This window comes from Danio rerio, chromosome 17, assembly GCF_049306965.1.
Source record: "Danio rerio strain Tuebingen ecotype United States chromosome 17, GRCz12tu, whole genome shotgun sequence".
In the NCBI taxonomy this organism is placed as follows: domain Eukaryota; kingdom Metazoa; phylum Chordata; class Actinopteri; order Cypriniformes; family Danionidae; genus Danio; species Danio rerio.
This window is the reverse complement of record NC_133192.1, coordinates 40,998,149-41,022,551: the sequence shown is the minus strand read 5'-3', so window position 1 is coordinate 41,022,551 and position 24,403 is coordinate 40,998,149. Positions and strand designations below refer to the sequence as shown.

Genomic DNA, 24,403 nt, shown 5'->3' with positions numbered 1-24,403 from the left:
CGTGTGTGCTGATAAGGTGAACACGCAGTGGGCTGAAATACCAACGCTTGTATCAGCAATGTGTGTTTGCACTGCAAATAAGACTTCATAATGTTGCTGGCAGATAGAAGCGTCTTCAGGGTCAGGGTCATTCTTATTTTGAAAATGCGCTGCTCTCTGCCACCATTTATCTATCGTGTAAGTCGAGAGAGGCTAGAAACATAGGAACAGCTTAATCCTTTTATAACAAGTCTGCGTTTTTCTCTTATTCTTGAGTTCTGCGATACCCTTTGGACCTCAATGCACATGTAATTGGCCATGTGCTCTTTTCAGGCATTCAGTAGCCTCATTACTCCAGCATCGTAGCTTTGGGGAATCCGCGATTCTAATGATGCTGTGAAAATGCATCGAGCCCAATTCTGAATTTTAACATTCGGTTTCTCCGTTTGATCTGGTAATTCATTTTTATGAAGTTCTGTGTTGCTGTGGCATCTTTATGCATATGTGCGTCTTTTTTTGAACTGAAAGACAGTCTAGAAGCTAATTTTGTGTGTCAGAAAAAAGTGTCAATGTGTGATCAAAGTATGATTAAACCTCTGAACTTGTTTAAGTTAATGCATTTGAATGAAAACGAGGATGTCAACCCCAGTTGATGTAGAAGCGTTCATTTTTTAATTGGTAAAATTTGCAGTAGATCTTTACTTTCCCAGGCTACTTTTGCGTATTTAGCTTATTCGTGACTCTATATAAGAATCCCATATACTTGTTTAGCAAACATTTTGTGATTTTGAGCACAGGATCATATTTGATTTTCAAATATGTTTTTTACATCAAATTTAAGTCTATAATATTCTAATTCACCTCCTGGCTGCTATTTATTAATATATGTTTTACACAACTGCCACAGCCATATCACACTGTAGCCCAAGACCAACTTCTCACTGAAGCTATGCAGGGCTGATACTGGTCAGTATCTGGATGGGAGACCACATGGGAAAACTAGTTTGCTGTTGAAAGTGATGTTAGTGAGGCCAGCAGGGGGGCACTCATCCTGTTGTCTGTGTGAGTCCTATTGCCCCAGTAAAGCTAAGAGGATGCTACACTGTCAGTGAGCACCGTGAATCAGATGTAAATTAAAGGTCCTGACTCTCTGTGGTGATTAAAAATTCCATGGCACTTCTCGTGAAGATTAGGGGTGCAACCCCGGTGTCCTGGCCAAATTCCCTCAATGTGCCCTTACCCATGATGGCCTCCCATCATCTTCATCCACTGAATTGGCTCTATCACTGTCTCTCCACTCAACCAGAAGCTGGTGTGTGGTGAGCTCACTGGCGCCGTTCTTCTGTGGCAGCCGTCACATCATCCAAATGGATGCTGTGCACTGGTGGTGGTGTGGAGAGACCCCTTCATGATTGTGGAGCACTTTGGGTGTATGGCCATACACAATAAATGCATTATATAAATACACATTACATTACAATTGTCATCAAGTAGTTATTCATTGAGGATTTTTCAAGGAAGTAAAAAAAATGTAGTTATATTGCTGTGATTGCATATTATTTGTCATATCCTATTAAGTAAAGGTCAAATATGTAAGTTTTTTTTTTTTATCTAAATATATAACTCTATATAAAAGAATTGCGGGTACATTTTAGCATTTTCATTCATTTTTATTGTCTTAAATTATAACTGTTGTAAATTGTAGTAAATGGAATGCATTATTATTGTAAAATGATGCTAAATGCTTAAATGGGGAACATTTGAATCTGTTACTATTGTTTAAAATTGTTAATTTCTTAAAGCACTGATAAACTGGACAATTATAAAGTTGACATTTTCCACCATTTTGTGCTTTGGCTCAGCATGCTAACTTCAAACCAGATAACACATGGCATGTGTAAAGCTGAACTTTATGTATTTTGTTTTATTATTATTTATATTATTGTTATTAGTGTTGAAATTCATTAAAATATCATATTAATGGGGTTTTTGTATTTTTGTCTAGTATTTGTGTCTCAGTACCTTCCAGAGTTTTCCTTTAAAGAAAGTGACATCATTTGAAGCAAGTCACATGCTTTTTCAGATGCATTTTTTGTATTACTTAAATTGCTTAAATTGCAATTGTTACAAAAAGCATATTTCATTTAAATGTTTCACTTTGTGAACACACACACAAAAAATATTCTAATATACATATTATTTCATGGTAGTTGAATGTATGATTCAGGAGGTAGAGACAGTTAAATTAGGTATAATGGGAGTTTTCTTTATTTTTTTCTGCATAGTGTCTGATTCGCCTAGGGGCAGCCACAGTGGAATTAATAGCCAACTATTCCAGCATATGTTTTTCCAGCCTCAACCCAGTACTGGGAATCACCCATACACTCTCGCATTTACACACACACTCATACACCTTGTCCAATTTAGTTCATCCCATTCACATGAGTTTGGACAGGGGGCGAAACTAGAGCACCTGGAGGAATCCCATGCCAACACGTGGAGCACATGCAAACTCCACACAGAAATGCCCACTGGCCCAGCCGGTACTTGAACCAGCGATTGTCTTGCTGTTGGGAGTTTTAAGTTTTTTTTTTTTAAAGCAAAATGTCTCTAAATAAACATACAGATGTGTTATAAATCAAAACTGTCCAATTAAGTTATTATTTTTTAAGTTTTTATTTTTAAAGCAAAATGTCTCTAAATAAACATACAGATGTGTTATTAATCAAAACTGTCCAATTAAAGTTTATTTGCTCAGACGATGGACATTAATACGACCATATTTTGGCATCTAATTTAAACAAAACTTTTTTGAAACATTAAAGTAGACACGTTGTATATACATTTCCTTTATAAAAACATAATTTGACCTCATCTTTAAGTCATACGGATGTTTTGTTCATTCTCTGATGGACCTCAGATGCACATGTAATTGGTAATTGGCCATATGCTCTTCTAACACATTCACTAGCTTCATTACTTCAACATTTGCTTTGGGGAATTTTTTGAAAAATTTTATGAAAACACATTGGGCCTGTTTCAGACTTTTAAACTTGAGTTGCTTGTGTTTAATCTGGCGATTCATTTCTGTGTTGTATCTGTAAGTCCTGTATTGCCGTGCCATATCCTCGCTGATATTTGTGTCTTTTATATTCATTCAGATGAAAACTGGGATGACGACCAGCTCTTGGGCTTTGAGCCGTGCAATGAAAACCTGGTTACGGGCTGTAACATCATTGATGGCAAGTGTGAGTGTGACAGTGTACGGACATGCAACAACCCATTTGAGTTCGCTAGCCAGGAAGCCTGTCAGACGGCGCTACAGAAGATTGAAGGTACCTCTCACTTCTCCATTCACGTAATCTTTTCTCTCCATTAGCCTGTACCTGCATGCACATGTTTTTCTGCAGTAATAGGATCATGCTCTTTAATGCGTTCTTGATGGGTTTCATCTCTAAAATGTGCGTTTGAACTTTCGATTGGTTGATTTTGTGAGCATTCTCGCAAAACGAGCTTGATAACGAGTCTCTTTGCAATTGTTTTGGTTATATTTCATGTATCTTGCACGTCATTAAAGATATCAAGAAGTGGATGTGTTTCTCTGTCGAGCATTCTTCTTAATTATCCTTAATTAGGTGTGCTAATTGGAATAAGCTTCCTTATTAGGTTTGAGTGAATCTAAGGATAATCAATCTAAACGCTCATTTTCTGTGTCAATGAAGGTATGATTTAACCTCTGAACTAATTTAAATTAATGAATTGGAATAAAAATGAGAATGTCAAGCGGAGTTGTTGTGGAAAAGCGTTTTATTAGTGGTGAAAATGTGCAGTAGGTCCTTTCCCAGGCACATTTTCCACATTTTTTGTTTGTACAGCTATTTATTTTGCAAAAAGTTTTGTGACTTTGAGACAGGGACATCTTTTATGCCCTTGCTAAGCCATGTTTGAAGACCCTGGAGTTTTCTTTTTTTTTCTCTCGAATTGTTGATTGTTTTAATTCCCTTCCCTTTGTGAAGGGTGGGGTAGAAAAAGCCTATTTTATTCTCTTTTCTCAGTGCAGCCTTGCTCATATGACAGGATTTTGTAGAAGCCTGTGATTAAACAAACAAACAAGCTGATTTACTAGAGGCTGATAAGGCTCCTTTTAGAGCTATCAGAATGCAAATGTTGCGTTGAAAAATGTGCTCCCTGATGGATACTTGCTTCCATTCTCCGAGCGTGCCTGTGCATTTTGTCTGAGTCAGTGGCACACTGGCAATTAAACATAAAAATACATGCTTGTTATCACAACGGTCCTAGCAACGGGTGCAGGGCCTTGTTGTTTTATTGTGGCAGGTGTGCTTTTCGTCATCCCTGAAGCAAGCTGTGGCTATTTTTGAAGGTTTTACCCCCTGTTTTGTTTTACTAATAGGTGCTTGTCATGTTGTTTTGACTAGAGCTTTAGAGTTGTTGCAGTTGTCACTTCTTTATTGTGATGTTGTGTCTAGTCTGGGATGTTGTTTTGCTTGTCTATTTGTAGAGTTGTCAATTTGCTAGAGCTGTTGTGTCTAATAGACACTTAATTCTCTTGATGAGTAGCTTGTTGTTGATGTTTTTTTCCCCTTTGGCTGTTGGCCTATCATTTTGATATCTATGTGCTTTTACAGTGTTTTATTAGTGGCGTTCAGGCTTGTAAAATGGGCAAAGTAATGGAAGGAAATTGTTCATTTTGCCAATGAACACCAGCTGACTGAACAGCTAAACAAGAGCCTGACTAGAGTGGAAAACTAGCTAAGTCCAGCTCAAGCAATTCTAGGCTGGTTTAAGCAGGATTTCTGGGGACCAAAATTGATGGAGGGCTCCTTTGGTCACACACTAACAACCAAAGAAATGCTATGGTTAGCTAAATACATGGCAGCATTTATGCAAAATAACATAGCTCAAGGCCGAAGTTCAGATTATAGTCATTGCACCACCTGCTGGCAGCAGAAAGTGTGGCATATTTGAATCACTTTGACTCATTCCTTCTAAGGCCCTGACCCATATGGCCTTACATTTTGCATGCTCACAAAGTGTATGAATCAATTGGGTGTCCTATCTATAATTTTTATGCTATAAAATATACTCATCAGCACCCACTTTTGCACTCATGATGTTCTGTAGGCTCAATAAAATCCAGAACGTCTTGCGATCACACAACGGATGGAAGAAGTTCACAGTACTGATTGTACAACATGTCAGGAGAATGCTGTTGTCAAAAGTGTTACTTTGGTATCGATAGATACCGAAACTTTAAAAATGCCAATTTCTCACTAACATTTAAGCACATGCTTTAACTCCGTTGTGTTTATGTGCTCAACAGATATGACTGTGATTGGCTCTGAAGGTCATCGCTTCACCACACTTCACCTCTGTTCACCAAGAGCAAACACAGATATGAACACTGGAGAGTTTGAAAGTTGCATCTATTAGCTGATCTGTCTGTGAGCAGATATATGAGAAATCTGCATATGGATTGGCTGATAGACGTGGCTTTCAAACAATTCATTGTCCATGTATTTATTCACACTTGGTGAACAGTAATGAAGCGATAACCACACCTCTTCCTATTTGAGTTTGTCTTAGAATGTATTTCAGTTAACCCTTGTGCGTCAAGGTTTGCTTAAGGCCAGGACACACCGAGCTAATTCTAAACAACTAGCAGAAAAAAAAACGTTAAAAATCTTTAGCAAAGTTACAGCCAACCTCGTTGTGACCCTTCTTATGTTGAATTGTGTACTTGCTACTTAACATCACTACGTCACGCTCTGATTTGCTACTGAATAACCAATCAGATCGCTTTCTTTAGCCAACAATCAAAACTAATTCTACACGCTGATGGCCAACAAGTGAGGCAATGTGTGGAACACACCAAACCAACTAGCCTTACCAATGAAACCACACAGCCGACCATTGGCTTGGTGTGTCTCAGCCCTTCGGTTTGCAATACATAACATCATTAACATGCAAACTAGGATGTCCACAAGTCTTGAGTGTGCATATATTTACCTATATTTACCATCTATATTTTCCCAAGGTCGCCATGTGGCAGCGGCCACGGGTGTGAGAACCCTTTCATTCCTGCATACAGTGCTCGAAGCTTTCAATTTTACCTTGAATCTGCAATGAGTTGTATGTACAATATGCATTAGCTACCATGAGACAAAATCCATGAACTATTTAAAGCACCAAAGCAACCACTCGGTTTTCATTTTTTCTCAGACAATATGACAAGACTACTGTATAATATTTACCACTTCAGATATGAAGATTTGTCAGTACCAAGGCAGTTGTGAGGTTTAAGTAACACTTGTTTTGCTCATGCTAGCACTGAGCAAAGTAGTATGGTCAATAATATAAGTTTTTAATAGAGCGTGAAGAGCCACTGCCCACCTAACTGCCGTACATAATGCGCTTTTTGTTGCTTGAGAACGGGATGCGTTTTCTGGCTGTTGCGTAAAGTTGTTTTTCCTCTTACATCTGTTAGCATTCAGTGCCGCGAGGAGCGTGGGCCAAGGCACATGTTTTGCAGAGTTGTAATGGTATGCGCTCAGCAGTGATCATTTGCATAAGAAAAACATTACTGTCGTGATTCATCAACCTGGCCGTCTTTTGTGTCAGCAGACATTGCGAAATTTTATTGATTTCAAGTTAAACAATTGCTTCTGTCACACAGAAGTGGAGCCGTCAAGGTAATATGATTAAATTCTTGTACTTCCACTTGCTCTGCTTTCTCTGTGCCTAGAAAGGACGAGACAGAAGTGCATTTAAACAACTGCACGTGCAACCAAATCAAAATCATCTGAAATATGTACTCGTTCTCTGAGGTTGTTCACTCTCTTCAGCCCGATGGAAAACCGTCCTTCCTCAGGAGGGAATGTTTTGTATTTACGGGAAGCTGGCAGGCACAAGGGCGTACGGTGAATAGATAAGTGCTATTGATATTATCAGCAGCGTAGCAGAATAGGCTCCATTTTGAAAGGTTCAGTGACCTCTTGGGTTTCTTTAGCCAGGCTGTGAAGAGTTGGGCCTTCTGAAAGGACAGTGGAGATTGATAATGCCGTCGCGGTGCCCTCTTCACGGTTCCCTAATGACATCCGTATTCTCTGCTACCAATGCTGCTACAGGAAATCAATCTTCAATAAAACCATAATAATATGTTGACCTTTGATGTCTAAGTAGATTTTCTCACAGAGTAAAGAAATAAATAAATATAAAGTAAAAACCAGGGCAGTAAATCATCACCAGACCTGATGGAGAGATGTTAGTCTTCTGCTGTTGTTGTATTGTGCATTTAGGATAAATCCATTCCTAAAATGCATAAAAAAGGAAATGAGTGGGTAGTTGCTTTGCATGTCTCCTTTCTTTTACTGTTTTTTTTTTTTTTTTTTTTTTTGATGGCCATAATTATTTCTATGAGGGAATAGAAGAATGTAAAATTGATTGTAGAAGGTCAATCTTTTAGACACTGTGCAAGACATTGGTCAAGGTTCTCTGAATTAATTAGGCATGTCAGTTTGCCTGAGAATTTAATACTTAAACTATGAAATATTAAAGAATTCAATTTTTGACCAAGGCAAGGGTTGGCCCACACATAATCTGAGCCACTGGTGCCACATATTTGCAAATATTGAGAGAAATAAATGTGTTATGCAGTAGAAATTGTTGTTACAATCTCTAATTAAATGTTACATTTCATTTAAATTATAGGTACAGTTAAAGTCAGAATTATTAGCCCCCCTTTGAATTTTTTTTTTCTATTTCCCAAATGATGTTTAATAGAGCAAGGAAATATTCACAGCATGTCTGATAAAAAATTTTTTTTTCTTCTGGAGAAAGTCTTATTTGTTTTATTTCAAAGTTTTAATTTAAAAAAAAAAAGTATTTTAAGGTCTAAATTATTAGCCCCTTTAAGCTATATATTTTTTTGATAGTCTACAGAACATACCATCGTTATACAATAGCTTGCCTAATTACCCTATCCTGCCTATCTAGTAAAATATTATTCACTGTCATTATGGCAAAGATAATATAAATCAGTTATTAGAAATGAGTTATTAAAGCTATTATGTTTAGAAATGTGTTGAAAAAAAAAATCTCTCCGCTAAACAGAAATTGGAGGAAAAAAAAAAAAAAACGAGGGTAATAATAATTTAGGGGGGCTGTATATATTAGTCACAATCACCAGGCAGATCGCTGAGGAACTACAATTCCGCCATTACATGTACTACAAGTTCCAGTCATGCACCGCTCACACGCACCTGTTCCAGATTCCACTGATTGCACTCCCTCATAGCTGAAGCTGCTCATGGACTGATTACAGGACTATTTAGGCAGCACACACATTCTTTTTGTCTGAGTCTTGTTATACTGTTTACCTGTACTGTTAACATTGCAACGTGTTTTACTTTGCCTTGTCTTGCCAAGTTTTGACCCTCACCTTGTTTGTTTTTTTATGTTGTCTGCTTCCTGTCTGTATTAACCACTTGTCTGTTATTTGACTACGAGTCGGGATTTCCTGTTAACATCTGTATGCCCCTGTGTTGACCATTGCTTGCCTGACCATCTCTGTTTAATAAACCTGTGTTTGGATCCGCACATCTGTTGTCAGCGACCACTCCACATTACAATATTTATATATTTTACATTTATGCATCATGTTATTTATTATCATCAATATTATCTTAACTAAACTAAAACCACTTTGAGTTTAAAATTTTTAAAAACAATATTGTAATAAATTACATACATACTAAATTATACAATATATTACAAATTTATGTATATTTTATTAAAAAATATTTTTTAAAATTTTTGAAAAAAATTTGAAGGTGTAATAATGTTTCACAATATCAATATTTATGCACCACACTTGCACACACACACACACATTGCTAAGTCTTGTTTGCCGAGAAATTTCTAAGCGTTCCCTTGTCTCACCTGCCATGCTTTTTAAACATTGTGATGTTTATTATTTATGTTGTTTTGCTGCCTGTATTGACCATTTTGACTGTTAACATGACTACACTTTTGGATTACCCTTATGCTTCTGTTTGCTCCTGCTTTGACCATTGCCTGCCTGACTTAGAGGTAATTAAATACATTTGGACCCTCAACTTTGTTGTCACCCCAACTATTCATTACACAACTCTTCAGGAAACATATTCAGCAATCCCCCTTTAAATTTCACCATTTTTTTAAAATTATGACAATATCTGTGTTTTATTTTGTTGCAACTAAATACAGAAAGAAACGTTATGTTTCTGTCATATTTTCTCAAGCATGCAAATAGGAATGAATGTTTGCATTCTTTAACATATTATTTACAAATTGTTCAAAATTATAACTTTGCCAAATACAGCTAGACCTAATATTTTTGTTCTCTATGTTTCTCTTTAAACTTCATAAAACATTTTAGTCCACTCCAGGATTAAGATATGGTTACGACCTTGTTAACAAATGAAAGATTTGAAAAAAAAAATGTTTAAGTGCTCGAGCAAGTACAGGCTTCTCAGGATCAATCGAGACTTCTAAGAACGCTGGTCTAGGTTATTTGAGGTAATTTTACTGTCAAGGTGAAATGACTGGTCTAAACTGCAGCAAGAAAATGTGCTGGGGCTCTACTAGAGAGAGGCTGCGTTTGAAATTAACATGGAGGTGAATGGTAGTCTTCCACTCATCCACTTTAGACCCCTGACCTAGAGGTTGCAGTAATTTGGTAAGTGGACGAATGCTCTACTTTTAGAAACTGTCGCTTAAAAAGATGTTACTTGAAAGTTTGCCAAATGTCGCTATGGAAAGAGAACGTTTATTTGACATACATGCACACAGTATACAGCTATGGAGAACATTAAACAAGGGACCACTTAGAAAATCTCAGGTTCTCAGGGATGTATTTAAATAAAATGTTGATATGTGTTACAGTATATTCTAGTCAGATTATATTTCTTCCAAAAAAAAAAAAAAAAATTAGATATAATTTAGATTGTTTCAGAAAATAGCATTTGGTCAAAATAACATTTTCTGTTGAAAATCAGTAATTCTTCCAAATATTGCTGTGTATTTTTGAAGTTACTGTGTACAAAATTATATAAATGGATATTTTTTTATTTAATTTTAATTTATTTTTTATTTTGACCCATTTTTATTTTATAATGAAAACGACAATATTACTGTTTTCAATTTGGAAGAAATCTTGGTAATGTATTTACTAGAGCAAATAAAAGAACAATACATGTACAGCATTTAAAAATCACAGTTGAACGTTGACTAATTATTTGTAAAATGTTATCACTAATATTAATAAAATCCAAATCCATACCTGTTAATATTGCACTGTGACTATGAACAACTTTATTTTTATTGACTAATGTTAACAAAGATAAATAAATACTGCAATAAATTCACTGTTCATTGTTTGTTCATGATAACAAATACATTAACTAGCAATAACTAATAAAACCTTATTGTAAAGTGATACTGAAATCTCAGTAGCTTGCACAAAAAAACTATATTTCACCAGAACATATTACTTTAAATTGTACAATTGCAAAAGTTATAATATAATATAATATAATATAATATAATATAATATAATATAATATAATATAATATAATATAATATAATATAAGTATATAAATATGAGTGTGAATGTGTGAGTGTATGGGTGTTTCCCAGTGTTGGGTTGCAACTGGAAGGGCATCCGCTGCGTAAAACATATGCTAGAACAGTTGCCGGTTCATTCCGCTGTGGTGCCAAAGGAAAATGAATAATTTAATATAATATAATATAATATAATATAATATAATATAATATAATATAATATAATAATATAATATAATATAATATAATATAATATAATATAATATAATATAATTAATATAATACAAAACAATACAATACAATATAATATAAACGCAATGCGTTTTAGATATTATAGTTAACAGAAACCCTAGAGAACAGTAGCAGGTGATAAAAAGAATGATGGGTTGGAAACATGCTTTTCTTTCTATATGGAAATGTTCCGTGAGCATGGGAGAAAGTGAGCGTGAACGGGAAGTTTTGTTGTGTGGGACTCAGTTCTGCTGTTACTGTTGGTTTTCTCTGACCCAACTCGGCCAAAAGCACATTAAAGGAAATGCCAAGCATTCTTGCAGTAGAGCTGTGTCTCTGCTGCCTTGGCAGGATTACAGTGGAGAATATTTGTTCTGGGGAGCCGGCCATGCTAATTGCAGGCCCCGTTGTATGCAGGGAGAAAGAGAGAGGGAGAGAGAAAGAGAGAGAGCAGCCTCTCATGCCAAAAGCAACATGTTTCTGTTTTAACAATGTCCTGTTTTCAAAGAGAGTGTGGGGGGTCGGCCTAACCCAAGAACGGAATGCCTGAAAGTACTGTACTTTGACTTTCCCTGTTGTCCCGTAGAGGCAAACGCCAAGGCATTGAAGCGTTTGATGTGGAACATGGGCTGAGCTCAATGTGTTAGGGTGTGAACAAACTGCTGCACGCGTCACTCCTGAAGATGACTGAACTGGGGCTATTATCAAAAATTATGACTTATAAAAATTCTGGAAATATTTTCTGTATTGTCACCTTTGGCTATAAATAATTATTTTATTGATTTATTTACTGATTGAGGACTTGTTGTTGATGTGTGGCCTTACATGTGGTCAAACGTCTGTATGTTCCATTACATTGTTAACACTTGACCAAAATCAAGCTCATATGGTGTTACAAGGATTCTTGATTAGCTATTGTTGAAGGTTTTTGTAGTTTGTTCTTGATTAAAATGGCCACAACTGAAGCAGAAAGTGCATTGCATTAAATGTCAATCAGTTTTTCTTTCAACAAATACACAATCATCAAAAACTAAACATAAAAACAGCAGCCCAGTGCCAGCATCATGTTATTTATTGCCTGTTTCTGATGTATTGTCTATTGTCTTGTACACTCACTGGCCACTTTATTAGGGACACCTGTCCAACTACTCGCTAACACAAACTTCTGATTAGCCAATCACATGGCAGCAGGTCAATGCATTTAGGCATGTAGACATGGTCAAGATGATCTGCTGCAGTTCAAACCGAGCATCAGAATGGAGAGGAAAGGTGATTTAGGTGACTATGAATGTGGCATGGTTGTTGGTGCCAGACGAGCTGGTCTGAGTATTTCAGAAACTGCTGATCTACTAGGATTTTACTGCACAACACTATACACATCTCTAGGGTTTACAGAGAATGTTACGAAAAAGTGAAAATATCCAGTGAGCGACAGTTCTGTGGGTGCAAATGCCTTGTTGATGTCAGAGGAAAATGGCAACACTGGTTTAAGTTGATAGAAAGGCAACAGTAACTCAAATAACCACTCGATACCACCGAGGTATTCAGAAGAGCATCTCTAAATGCACAACGCATCAAACCTAAAGGAGGATGGGCTACAGCAGCAGAAGACCACACGGGTGCCACTCTTGTCAGCTAAGAACAAGAAACTGATGCTACAATTTGCACAGGCTAACCAAAATTGGACAATAAAAGATTAGAAAAACGTTGTCAGGACCGTGGTTTCGATTTTTGTCGCAACATTTGAATGGTAGGGTCAGATTTTGGCGTTAACGACATAAAAACATCTACTTCCAGCAGGATGATGCGCCATGTCATAAAGTGTGAATCATCTTAGACTGGTTTCTTTAACATGACAATGAGTTCACTGTGCTAAAATGGCCTCTACAGTCAATAGATCTGAATCCAATAGAGTGAGGGATGTGATGGAAGGGCAGATTCACATCATGGATTTGCAGCCGACAAATCTGCAGCATGATGCTGTCATGTCAATATGGACCAAAATCTCCTGAGGAATATTTCCAGTACCTTGTTGAATCTATTCCTCGAAGGATTAATGCAGTTCGGAAGGCAAAATGGGGGTCCTACCCGGTACTAGTAATGTGTACCTAATAAAGTGGCCATGTATCACATATATAGCTATGTGAGTTCTCAGTTTTTCCTCTTCTTGAAGACTTATAAAATATAATGCAATTTTAGATAGTACTTGTTATGACTAGACTGCAAATTCTAGACCAAGACAGTGTCGGCCACTCAAATTCATAAAACATTGACATTACGGAGACTGTTTCCTGAGTAAAGAAAATACTGTTCTTATTCTAACAACCAATTCCATGTGTACCAGCAAAACGATTACCCAGCTGAAATGGTACAAAATGTGTGCAGTTATGTTTCAAAATTGCCAGTGAGTTATGAGTTATGTTGTGAAGATCCAGTAGAGTTACAAGGTTTAGTCACAATGTTTTTGAACCTTCTTAAGGATTACAGCATGTATAAACTGAATAATGACATGATGGAACATGGCGTGACTACAAACAATAATCAAATCTCAGACAGGTAACTGATGTGCTGTGTTTTTCTAATAAACTCTATGCTCTCGTACTACTTCTGACATGAAGCAGGAATAAATCTGGAAAATTGCTTTCTAAACCTAATAGTATCTACTGTAAATCTAAATGTTACCAATATAGAAGTGCATCAAAGTACACTACCTGACTACCTGAAGTCTTGTCGCCTATCCAAGTTTTAGGAACAACAAATAGTAACTTGACTTCAAGTTGATCATTAGGTATCAGAAGTGGTTTTTATGAAAGGCAAAGGCCTCTAGATTATGCTTATTTTACCACAATAAAATAAGATCAAGCCTTGATTTTTAATTATTTAATTAGAACAGTAAGGTCTGGCTTTGCTTAGACAAAAGTCTTGTCACTTAACAGAAATAATATACAGTATAGAATACAAAGTCATGCTGCAGTGGAAAAAGAATTAGTATTGTGTATGACTCCCATGAGCTTGGAGGACTGCATACATTCTACTCTGTGACTTATTTGTAAAGTCATCCGGAATGACAAAGAAAGTGTCCTTGCAAGATTCCCAGAGTACACCAATATTCTTTGGATTTATCTTCAATGCCTCATCCTTCATTTTACTCCAGACATGCTCGATAATGTTCATGCCAGGTGACTTGGCTTGCCAATCCTAGAGCATCTTGAGCTTTTTTGCTTACAGCAACTTTGATGTGTAGGCTGAAGTATGACAAGGAGCGCTATTCTGCTGAATAGTTTGCCCTCTTCTGTGTTTTGTATTGTATTTATGTGAGCATCTTGGGTCCATGCGGGTTCCAATAGGTCTTCTGCAGTATTTGTAATGATTGTGATGCAGTTCAACAGATGATTCATTGAAAAAAATCTACCTTCTTTTCCAATTGATCAACTAGAAGTAGTTATTTGATGCTCTTACTACTGAGATAGACGACAAGACTTTTGTCAGGGAGTGTAGCATTGACGGTCTGCCTTTCCAAAACAAAATTATTTCATAAAAAAACAGTTCCATAGATATTTTATGAATGAATACAATAAAAAGTGAATTGCACTGAGGTAAATTAAACTTTAAAAATAGTCTAAAACAGACTCTTTGTGTATGTACAAAAATATATCATTAAAGTCGTTAAAAACCTCATTATTTACCACATAACAATCAGTCATAAGCAAACTTCAGAGATCAGATGTTCAGAAGTAGCCAGACGGAGCCCAGCAGAATGAAACTGAAAGCATGAGTTCCTCATGACTTATTTTTAGACTGAAAACCACAGTTTTTAACTTGGCATGACACCTTAAAAGCACAGCTAGTAGCAGCTTGCAACAAAATGAAAAATAAAACAGAATGCATGAACGGTGATGCAACAGCAAAAGCATGTCTGTCTGAATGTGTATGTCTGTAGTGGTGAGGCGTGGTATTAAATTTTAATTAAAATTGAACTCTCCTGGCTTGTTTTTTTGCTCATACCAGCTGTCTAAAAGCACAGCAAGTTGTCAGCGCACTAATTAATGCACTGCTTTCAAAAAGTGCCTTAAAAATGAACTATATATAAATATAATGTACATACAACTATTGAAAACAGTTAAGAGACTACAGTACTTGACATTTTGTCAAGTTGTTTTCTGGATTTACTGAATTTATTAGATTATTAGGCATGAGTTTGAGTCTACAGTAAATATTTGAGGACATTTAATATATATTATAAATCAAAGTATCCATAATTTAGCCCAGCAAGCACAGTGCGTCAAAATGACATTAGATTGACGTTGCTTCCCAATGTTGTGGGGACGTTGCCTTTTTGTTTAGACATGAAAATCAGGTTGACGTCAGTGTCCAATGTCCAACCCAAAATCAACCAAATATCAACGTCTAATAATGCTACAGTTTGATGTTGTGTGGACATTACCACTATGATGTCTATCAGATGTTGGATTTTGGTTGCCATACCTAAAAAATAAATGTCAGTATTTGACGTCAATATGACGTTGGTTTTAGATGTTGGCTCCAGTTGGATTTTGGTCACTTACTAACACAACCTAAAATCAACTAAATATGAACGTCTAATGATGTTACAGTTTGACATTGTGTGGACTTTATTACTATAAAGTCTATCAGATGTTGGATTTTTTTTTTGCCATACCTGACGAATAAATGTCAATATCTGACATCAATATGACGTTGGTTTTAGATGTTGGCTTGATATTGGGTTTTGGTCACTTACTAACACAACCTAAAATCAAGCAAATATTAACGTCTAATGATGTTACAGCTTGATGTTGTGTGGACGTTACCACTGTGACGTCTATCAGATGTTGGGTTTTGGTTGCCATACCTTACAAATAAATTTCAGTATTTGATGTAAATATGACGTTGGTTTAAGATGTTGGCTCCACATTGAATTTTAGTCACTTACTAACACAACCTAAAGTCAACCAAATATCAACGTCTAATGATTTTACAGTTTGACATTGTGTGGACTTTATTACTATAAAGTCTATCAGATGTTGGATTTTTTTTGCCATACCTGACGAATAAATGTCAATATCTGACATCAATATGACGTTGGTTTTAGATGTTGGCTTGATGTTGGGTTTTGGTCAATTACTAACACAACCTAAAATCAAGCAAATATTAACGTCTAATGATGTTACAGCTTGATGTTGTGTGGACGTTACCACTGTGACGTCTATCAGATGTTGGATTTTGGTTGCCATACCTGACAAATAAATTTCAGTATTTGATGTAAATATGATGTTGGTTTAAGATGTTGGCTCCACATTGGATTTTAGTCACTTACTAACACAACCTAAAGTAAACCAAATATCAACGTCTAATGATGTTACAGCTTGATGTTGTGTGGACGTTACCACTGTGACGTCTATCAGATGTTGGATTTTGGTTGTCATACCTGACGAATAAATGTCAATATCTGACATCAATATGACAGTGGTTTAAGATGTTGGCTCGACGTTGGATTTTAGTCACTTACTAACACAACCTAAAATTAACCAAATATCAACATCTAATGATGTTATAGTTTGATGTTGTGTTATCGATACGATGGATATCAGATGTTGGATTTTGGTTGCCATACCTGACGAATAAATGTCAGTATTTAATGTCAATATGACGTTGATTTTAAATGTTAGCTCGATGTCGCACTTTCCAATACAACCTAAAATCAACCAAATATCAATGTCTAATGATGTTACAGTTTGACATTGTGTGGACGTTACCACTCAAACCTGCAACCATCTTGCTGCGAGGATACTGTGCTAACCACTAAGCCACTCACTTTGCAGCCCCCTAAAATAAAACAAAACATTACTTAAAATCGCATTTATATATAGACACATTTATATATAGACACACACACACACACACACACATCAAAAACAGCAAACCCACATGCTTTAGCACATGTTTTCAGGCATTAATTAATTATTTGTGGGGGCAGAGTGTAATTAATCTGTGTGGCTTTTTCAAAAGTCTGTAAAAATATCCTCAGCATTCTTGCGGCGTGTTATTTTATCCTCCCCTGACTTTGGCAGCCGTAAATGTTTGAGGACAACTGTCTGTTCAGCACGAATGTGTTCTTCCTCTTCGCAGGAGCCAAGATTTAGAGGCAATGCAGCTTTCGAAACTCCTCACATCAATCTGTCCAGCCGTCTGGACATGCTAGACACTGCGAAAGCCAGAGCGCCGCCACATCACAAACAGCTGTTAATAGTCCAGGGGTGTAATATACTTGATTACTGTACTGTACTGTAAGTATTATTTGGGAGGGATTTTACCTTACTCAACTGCAGTTCAAACTGGCAGCTTGAACTGTTGCTTGAGTACATTTTCAAAGAAGAAACTGTACATTTTTACTGGTTACAGTTGCATTTAAACTGGAAAAATTAATGCTTACATTATTACATTTAAGCATCTCATATTTTATGGACATTAAAGAGATTTTTCACATGAAAAAAAAAAGAATATTCACTCTTCCTCAAGCCTTTTTTATTTTTTGTTTATTGGTTTTAATGGACATAAAAACAAACAAAGCTAAAATAAGATGAACATACAAACAAAAACAACAAAGGAAAAAAAAAAAACAAGGATACCAGTAAACACAAGTATAGTAACAAAAGTCATACAAATAAAAAAAAAAAAACAGAGAATACTAAAATCAGAGTAAACGGTAACAACCATGTCCTACTGGGGTTGAGTAAAGTCACAATGAAAATACAATTGAGGTGGTCAGAGAGTCAGAGGTTTATTAGAGGCATTCAAATTTTTTGAAAGACATCCTCCTTGTTTCTTTAGTAGTATATATATTGTTCCAATAGCATTGTTTCATTCAAAAGTTTTATGAACTGTTAAAATGTTACAGGCCTTTGTTGGTTTCAATTGAGCAAAATGCATTTTTTATTAGATTAGTAAATTATACCAAGTCTGTTTGTTGAAGCAGGATCATGTTTCCAGACCTTTTTGACTTTCTTTCTTTTGTTGAACACTAAAGAAGATATTTTAAAGAAAGCTGAAAACCCTGAACCAGCGATTGCCATAGTTGGACAAACAAATACTATGGAAGTCAATGGTCACATATTTCTTCTAAAAAATAAACAAACTCAAACCAGTTTAGAACGCATAATAGGAGAAAATGATGTTGGAATTTTTAGTTTTGGGTGAAATATGGTAAATGGTAAATTAAACATGTTCTTTGCTATATATACATTAACTATTGACTGAATGTACAAGATTAGGTGCATATAAGATGAAATCCAGTAATGTATCCAGTAATAATTCAGTAATGAGAATTTATGTTGCAGTTAAAATATATTTGATTTTTTTGCTTTTTTGTTTTTATGAAATTATACATATCTCCAAAAAAGTTTTTAAAGGAACATTTTTTGCTAAATTATTGACTAAGAGTAGATTAATGGTCTTAAAATTATATACTGACACTTTAAAATAAAAGGTCAGAGTATGCTTTCCAAAAAATGCACCCTCCGCTGAAAACCATTTGCCATTGACTCTTTTTGTATTTTTACTGTAGATGTCAATGGTCTCCAACATTTTAAAGAAATTCAGGTTTGGAAATTTTCAGGTTTGGAAATAGGGGAATAGGCTTATTTTACAAGTCACCTAAGCTGTTTCTCAATTCCAAGAATGCAGAGAATGGACCTGCGTTCTTGTGAAGGTTACCTTAACGAACAGGTCACCTTAACGAACTCGGCACACCGTGAGAACAGAGAACGCATCCTTTAAGAAATGAGATACTGTTTTCTTCCGGATGGTCACATGACCTTCACATGTTTTTAATGGAAAATTATTCAAACATTACAGCATTCATATAGCGATTTATTGTTTTTCTCCTTTTCACAATATATACTATGCATAAAAACCTTATAAATATACGTTGCACAATACAAATAAAACTAATATTACTACAAATTTTAGCAATTAAACACCCTAAATGTGTTTATGCCCTTATTAAGATTTTCATGTCCATGTTTACTTTCACCGTTTCATTTAGGGAAACTCCTGAGATAAACAAGTTATATCTCTGAACTTTAATAGCAAATCTGTATAAAATGCTGTGGTTCCCACCTCCAGTCATAATGACTTCTGGGACTTCTCGTGCGAGTTCTGCGCTCAAGTCTGAATCCATGTGTCCTCGATATCAAGAACATATCTGTGAAGTTTCACTCGTCATCTGTTCTTGCGGTCTTGAGTATTGGAACTGAACTTTGGCAGTTGATGATGACTCTCTTACACAAGAACACGAGGACTCAAGATCGCTGAAGAACGCATATTGAGAAACAATCCTAGAGTTTCTCCAGCCATGATATGGCAGCAAAGTTTATTTATAATAGCCACCGTGTCACCCTAAAGTATAAATTCAGCCAGATAATTAATTTAAATTTTGACACTCTAGTATAATTTTTGAGTACCTTTTTACACCCCTGTCTAAACTCTACTTTATGGCTGGAGTGCTTTTCCTTCCTTCTTGTGAGTTGGAAAATTAGGGATGTTAATGCCATTGATTCCGTCACCTTTGCCACAGGCAGTTTTTGCCAGAGAGCTGTCAGTAGAGCTTCCTTTAGAGCTGAAAGCAGTTAAAGTCAAATCTTTTTTTCATTTACCTGGTAAATAAATCTTGTTTGGGAGTTTAGTGGTGTGTTAGCACTGGTGACCGTGACATCTCATCCCCCGGGCGCAGCAGAAGGTGCTTTGTGAGACTTACACCACGACTTACAATTGATTCATTGATTGCAAGGTTAATTGATGGTAGCACTGTCACCATTTACTGACTGCTCATGGTCAAGAAACATCAAAGGTTTTGATTTAAGGCTTGTTTTTTCATCTGTTTTTATCCTGAGAAATGTAACCGTAGTGTGTTAAAATATCGAGGATTGTATTGTGACATTAGCCAGCGGGCACCTTGATGTCAAAACAACATACAAAAACACGTCATGCAAATTGATTTGATGTCAATTGACTACCTTGATGTCAAATCGACATCAAACATTGACCTCAAAACAACATTTTGCTGGTCAAAAGGGCATCAGTGTGTGGATGTCAAATGGACGTCAAGGTTTTTGACATCAACCGATCTGTATGCTTGATGTCAAGTGGATGTCATTTTGAAAAATATCCCTAAGATATTTACGGATATTTCACACCGATAAAGAATCCCTAAGATATTAGTGTAGGTATGATTAATAATAGTTTGAAGTAGTTTTAATAATCATATCTTCATTTAAATGTTAACATTTGATTAATTATTTGATATTTGATTTATTATTTACTTGTCAATTATGTTCTTATTTTTTATTTATTTTATCTTATATTTTATTTTAGATTTAATGTTTAATTCTCGCCAAAGTTTAAACTCTCTTATTAATTTCTTGCTCTAATGTCATTTCAGTCCATTTTTTCATCATTAGAACACAAATTAGGATATTTTAGATACAATCCAAGACCTCCCTCATCCACCATAGACATCTGGAAACAAAAACATCAGTACTTACAATGAAATTAATCACTTGTTACAATGTACTTAATGTGTAAATACATGTTTTTACATTGTATGTACGATTGAAGTAATACATGCATGTAATTAAATCTTTAAACTTTGTTGATCATCACTCATGCCTCAACCCACTCTTAAATCCTACCCATAACACCAAAACTGTCTATGACCCTACCTGTGTCCCACTTCAAGAGCATCAGAAGAGTTCTGCAATACATTATGAAAACAGTACAGTGAGTAGATTGATTATACATATATACATATATATATATATATATATATATATATATATATATATATATATATATATATATATATATATATATATATATATATATATCCATATACATGGTAGGTAAGGCCACTTAAAGAGCACTTAAAGAAATTATGGGTTTTCGAAAATGACCTTTCATGCAGTATGTAACACAGCTCAAAGTGAATGCAAACATCCAGCTGAGGTTTAAAAATGAAAGTGCACTGTAATTAAAAATATTGATTCTTTAGCAATTTAGTTGACTTAGAGTCAAATAAATTAATCAAGTTGGGTTCGGATCTTTTGCTTGAACGCATCATTGTCGATAGGGTCCATCACCAAATATGTAGTTCCAGTTCTGGTAAAATGTGAATGCGCCTTTCGTTGTTGGAGACCCTTAAAACTAAAATATGACGTTTTATAATGCAAAATAGGGGCTCCTTAATATAAAGTGGGACCCAATTTGGTTTGCCTGCATCTTCTGCATCAGATCAGGGTGTGTGTTTACTATGGCCAATTCAACGATTGAGCCTTGCACTGTTGACTCGAATGGCTGTCCATAGAAAATGTGCACTATGACGTGTCACAGGAAAGAAGATACAGTATAGGCGAACAACAAGTGTTATTAACTTCTTTTCTTTTGTTTTTAGAGCTTCATATGATCCAACGGCACTTCTCGTAAAGACTATTTTTGTAACCCTAGTGTCCTGGCCAAATTTCCTCCATTGGCCTTTAACTAATGTGGCCCCCCAATCATCCCCATCCACCGAACTTGCTGTATCATTCTATCTCCAGTAGCTGGTATGTAGTGAGCGCACTGGCAGCGCGGTCCTGTGACTGCCGTCTCATCATCCAAGTGGATGCTGCGTACTGGTGGTGGTATGAAGAGACCCTCCTCATGATTGTTAAGCCCTTTGTGTGTATGGCCATACACATTAAATATATAAATACACACATTAAAATACAATACAATCAAACCACTGACGTCACATGGAATGTTTTGATTTGAATGTTTCTGGACTTTGAACATCTTAAGAATGTTGTTGTCAATGGAGAGAGCTCTCAGATTTCATCTGTAATATCTTAATTTGTGATTCTCAAGATGAACGAAGGTCTCAGGAGATTAAAACAACATGAGGGAGAGTAATTAATTATAGAGTTTCACAGAAACAGGTGGTTTTTGCATTATATGTGATTTTCTGCATAATTTAGCTCTAACATTGATCCATCAGTTTTTAGTATTACTAGAAAGTTACAGGTTGGAGCTATAATAAACTATAGAAAGGTAGATCTCCAGGGCCAGAGTTGAAACGTGCTTCATACTCCCACTTAACAGACTTTCAGAAATTCGAGCCGAAACCCTTTGAGACCAATGTATGTTCAACACGTAGCCGAGACCTCGTGAACTATGAAAGAGCAAGCTCACGGCGATGAAACTTTCTTCTTAGTTGTATTGCATGTATAGTTTAAAGACCACCAACAGAGCCGTGACCCAGTCAGAGCTTTGATGAAGCCCAGTGAACTACATTCCACTGTCGCACAGCAGCGCAGAAACAGGCCAGCGTGCCCTTTGTGGCTGAAACAATGACAATCGAATTACTTTATCTGAAATCACCATTAGCACAGTGGCCTTTGTCTGGTAATTAATCTGTTAAGAGGCTCATGGTCAGTTCCCGGCGGTCATTTCCCCTGCTCTGGACGCTGATGGTATTGACAGGTCTGCCGGTGTGGAAGATTTCAGGCTCTCTGACACATATATGTAGGACGGGTCGAATGCTGACACGAGTCCACCAGTCTGGTTCATCTTAGCTGATTGAAAGATTCTTGTCACATGCGGATAATCCTATCAACAGAGCTGCAGATGCATCAGTGCTGCTGTTTTCCAATGATAGATTTCAGAGGGTCATGTTTGGAAAACCGCGCTGATAGAGGTTTACGAAAAGGGCCACTTGTTTAAAGTGTAAGGTGTTTGGATTGAAAGCCTGTCATGTTCGTTTTTAATTATTTTGTTTTAATATGTGTGGGGATCAGGGTGAGATAAAGTTATTTATTTTAGATATACAGTTGAAGTTTTAATGATTAGCCCTCTGTATATTTTTCCCCATGGAAAGAAGTTTTATTTTTAATTATTTTTATTTATTTTAACTCATTTCTAAACATAAAACTTTTCATAACACATTTTTAATAACCTGTTTTCATTTATTTTTGTCATGATGACAGTAAATTATAGTTTACTAGTTTTTTTTCAAGATTATTCAGCTTAAAGTGACATTTAAAGGCTGAACTAATTAGGCAAGTTAGGGTAATTAGGCAAGTCATTGTTTAATGATGGTTTGTTTTGTAGACAATTGGAAAAATATATTACTCAAGAGGCAAAAAATATTGACCTTAAAATGTTTTTTTTAAAAAAACAGCTTTTATTCTAGCCTAATTAAAACAAATAAGACTTTCTTCAGGAGAAAGCAGTATTATAGGAAATACTGTGGAAAAATTCCTTGCTCTGTAAAACATCATGTGTTAAACATTTTAATATATTTAAATATAGGCTAATCATGTTAGCTCTAACTGTAAATATTAAGGAACAGAAACTTTATAAAACAGTTTACTGAATCTGCCTATATTTATCAATATGTCACTATTTTTATTGAGCAAAATCCAGCTAATTTATTTTATTTTATTTATTTAATTTAATTAATTTAATTTATGGCTTCTGTTATGTTTTGATTTACTTGGTGTTGCAGAATAACAAGCTTTAACACAGAACTTATAAATGACACCTTATACACACTTTCAAACAAATAAAATTCCAACAGCTTTCATTTATTCCTTTTTTTTATTTGCTGAATAATATGAATATTATTATTATTATTATTATCATGTATACAACATACAGTAAATATAAATATTTTCTCCAGTAAATATTATAACAAATAAATAGCAAGTCTAGTATATCGAGATGCTTTAGAATAATGTAGCTACTTGCTAATAATGTTTATATATTATGCTATATACTTTACTACGCCTGTCTTATCTGCCTCTGTGCTAACTTACTAGAACTGTCTCCATCACTACTCTTATCTAATGTCCAGTCTGTATCATTCTCATGGTCACTAAAACATCTCATCATCCTCAATTCATCTGCTGGAAGAGCCAGTTCTGTCCTTTTCTTCTTTCACTTACCTAGAACATTGTGGTGTTTGCTAATGTAATAACCTTTATTGATATATTCAAAAGTAATATTGCCATTAAAAGTAGATTTATCTATAATGTGAATGCTATTAACACATGACTATTCAACATTATATTACTAGCATTCATGTTGTTATTGTTACAACTTAAAAGTTCACAGCTGACCTTGCTAGCTAGCTAACCCATTGCAATATTGCACGTTCCACTATTACACACATTTGATCGATTTACAAAAAACAAATTTGTTTAAAAAGAAATTAATTGTGAATATGTCATCACAACTTACTGGAGGTGATGTTTCAGATTTTTTTTTTTTTTGTGAATCTGACATAATTTGATCCTTTGTTTTTTTTTTTATTGATGTTTACATTTGCATTCAGCATTTACCCACAATAAACGCCAGTCTGTCAGAAATCGCGTTACAGAAAATTACTGTATGCCATGTGGCTTAACCAAAGCACATCATTGGCTACACTACGGTCTTATCTTTTCAACAACAACAACATCAACAACAACAAAAAAACATTAAATGTTGGTCTTAAAAAAACAGTGGCAGGGAAATAACATA

General features: G+C 35.5%; 1 protein-coding gene and 1 long non-coding RNA gene across 2 annotated transcripts in view; one reads left to right on the top strand and one right to left on the bottom strand.

Moving 5' to 3' along the window:
* The window catches only part of crim1 (cysteine rich transmembrane BMP regulator 1 (chordin-like)), a 258,179-nt gene that overhangs the window by 33,851 nt on the left and 199,925 nt on the right, over window positions 1–24,403 (top strand). The window contains 1 exon segment of the mRNA NM_212821.1: window positions 3,141–3,314. Within this exon segment, the coding sequence (NP_997986.1) occupies window positions 3,141–3,314 (174 nt within the window).
* LOC141378437 (uncharacterized) lies at window positions 13,782–17,511 on the bottom strand. The gene is made up of 2 exons (XR_012393073.1): window positions 16,006–17,511; window positions 13,782–15,815 (listed from the first exon to the last, which is right to left on the bottom strand). It is a non-coding gene; the product is annotated as an uncharacterized lncRNA (long non-coding RNA).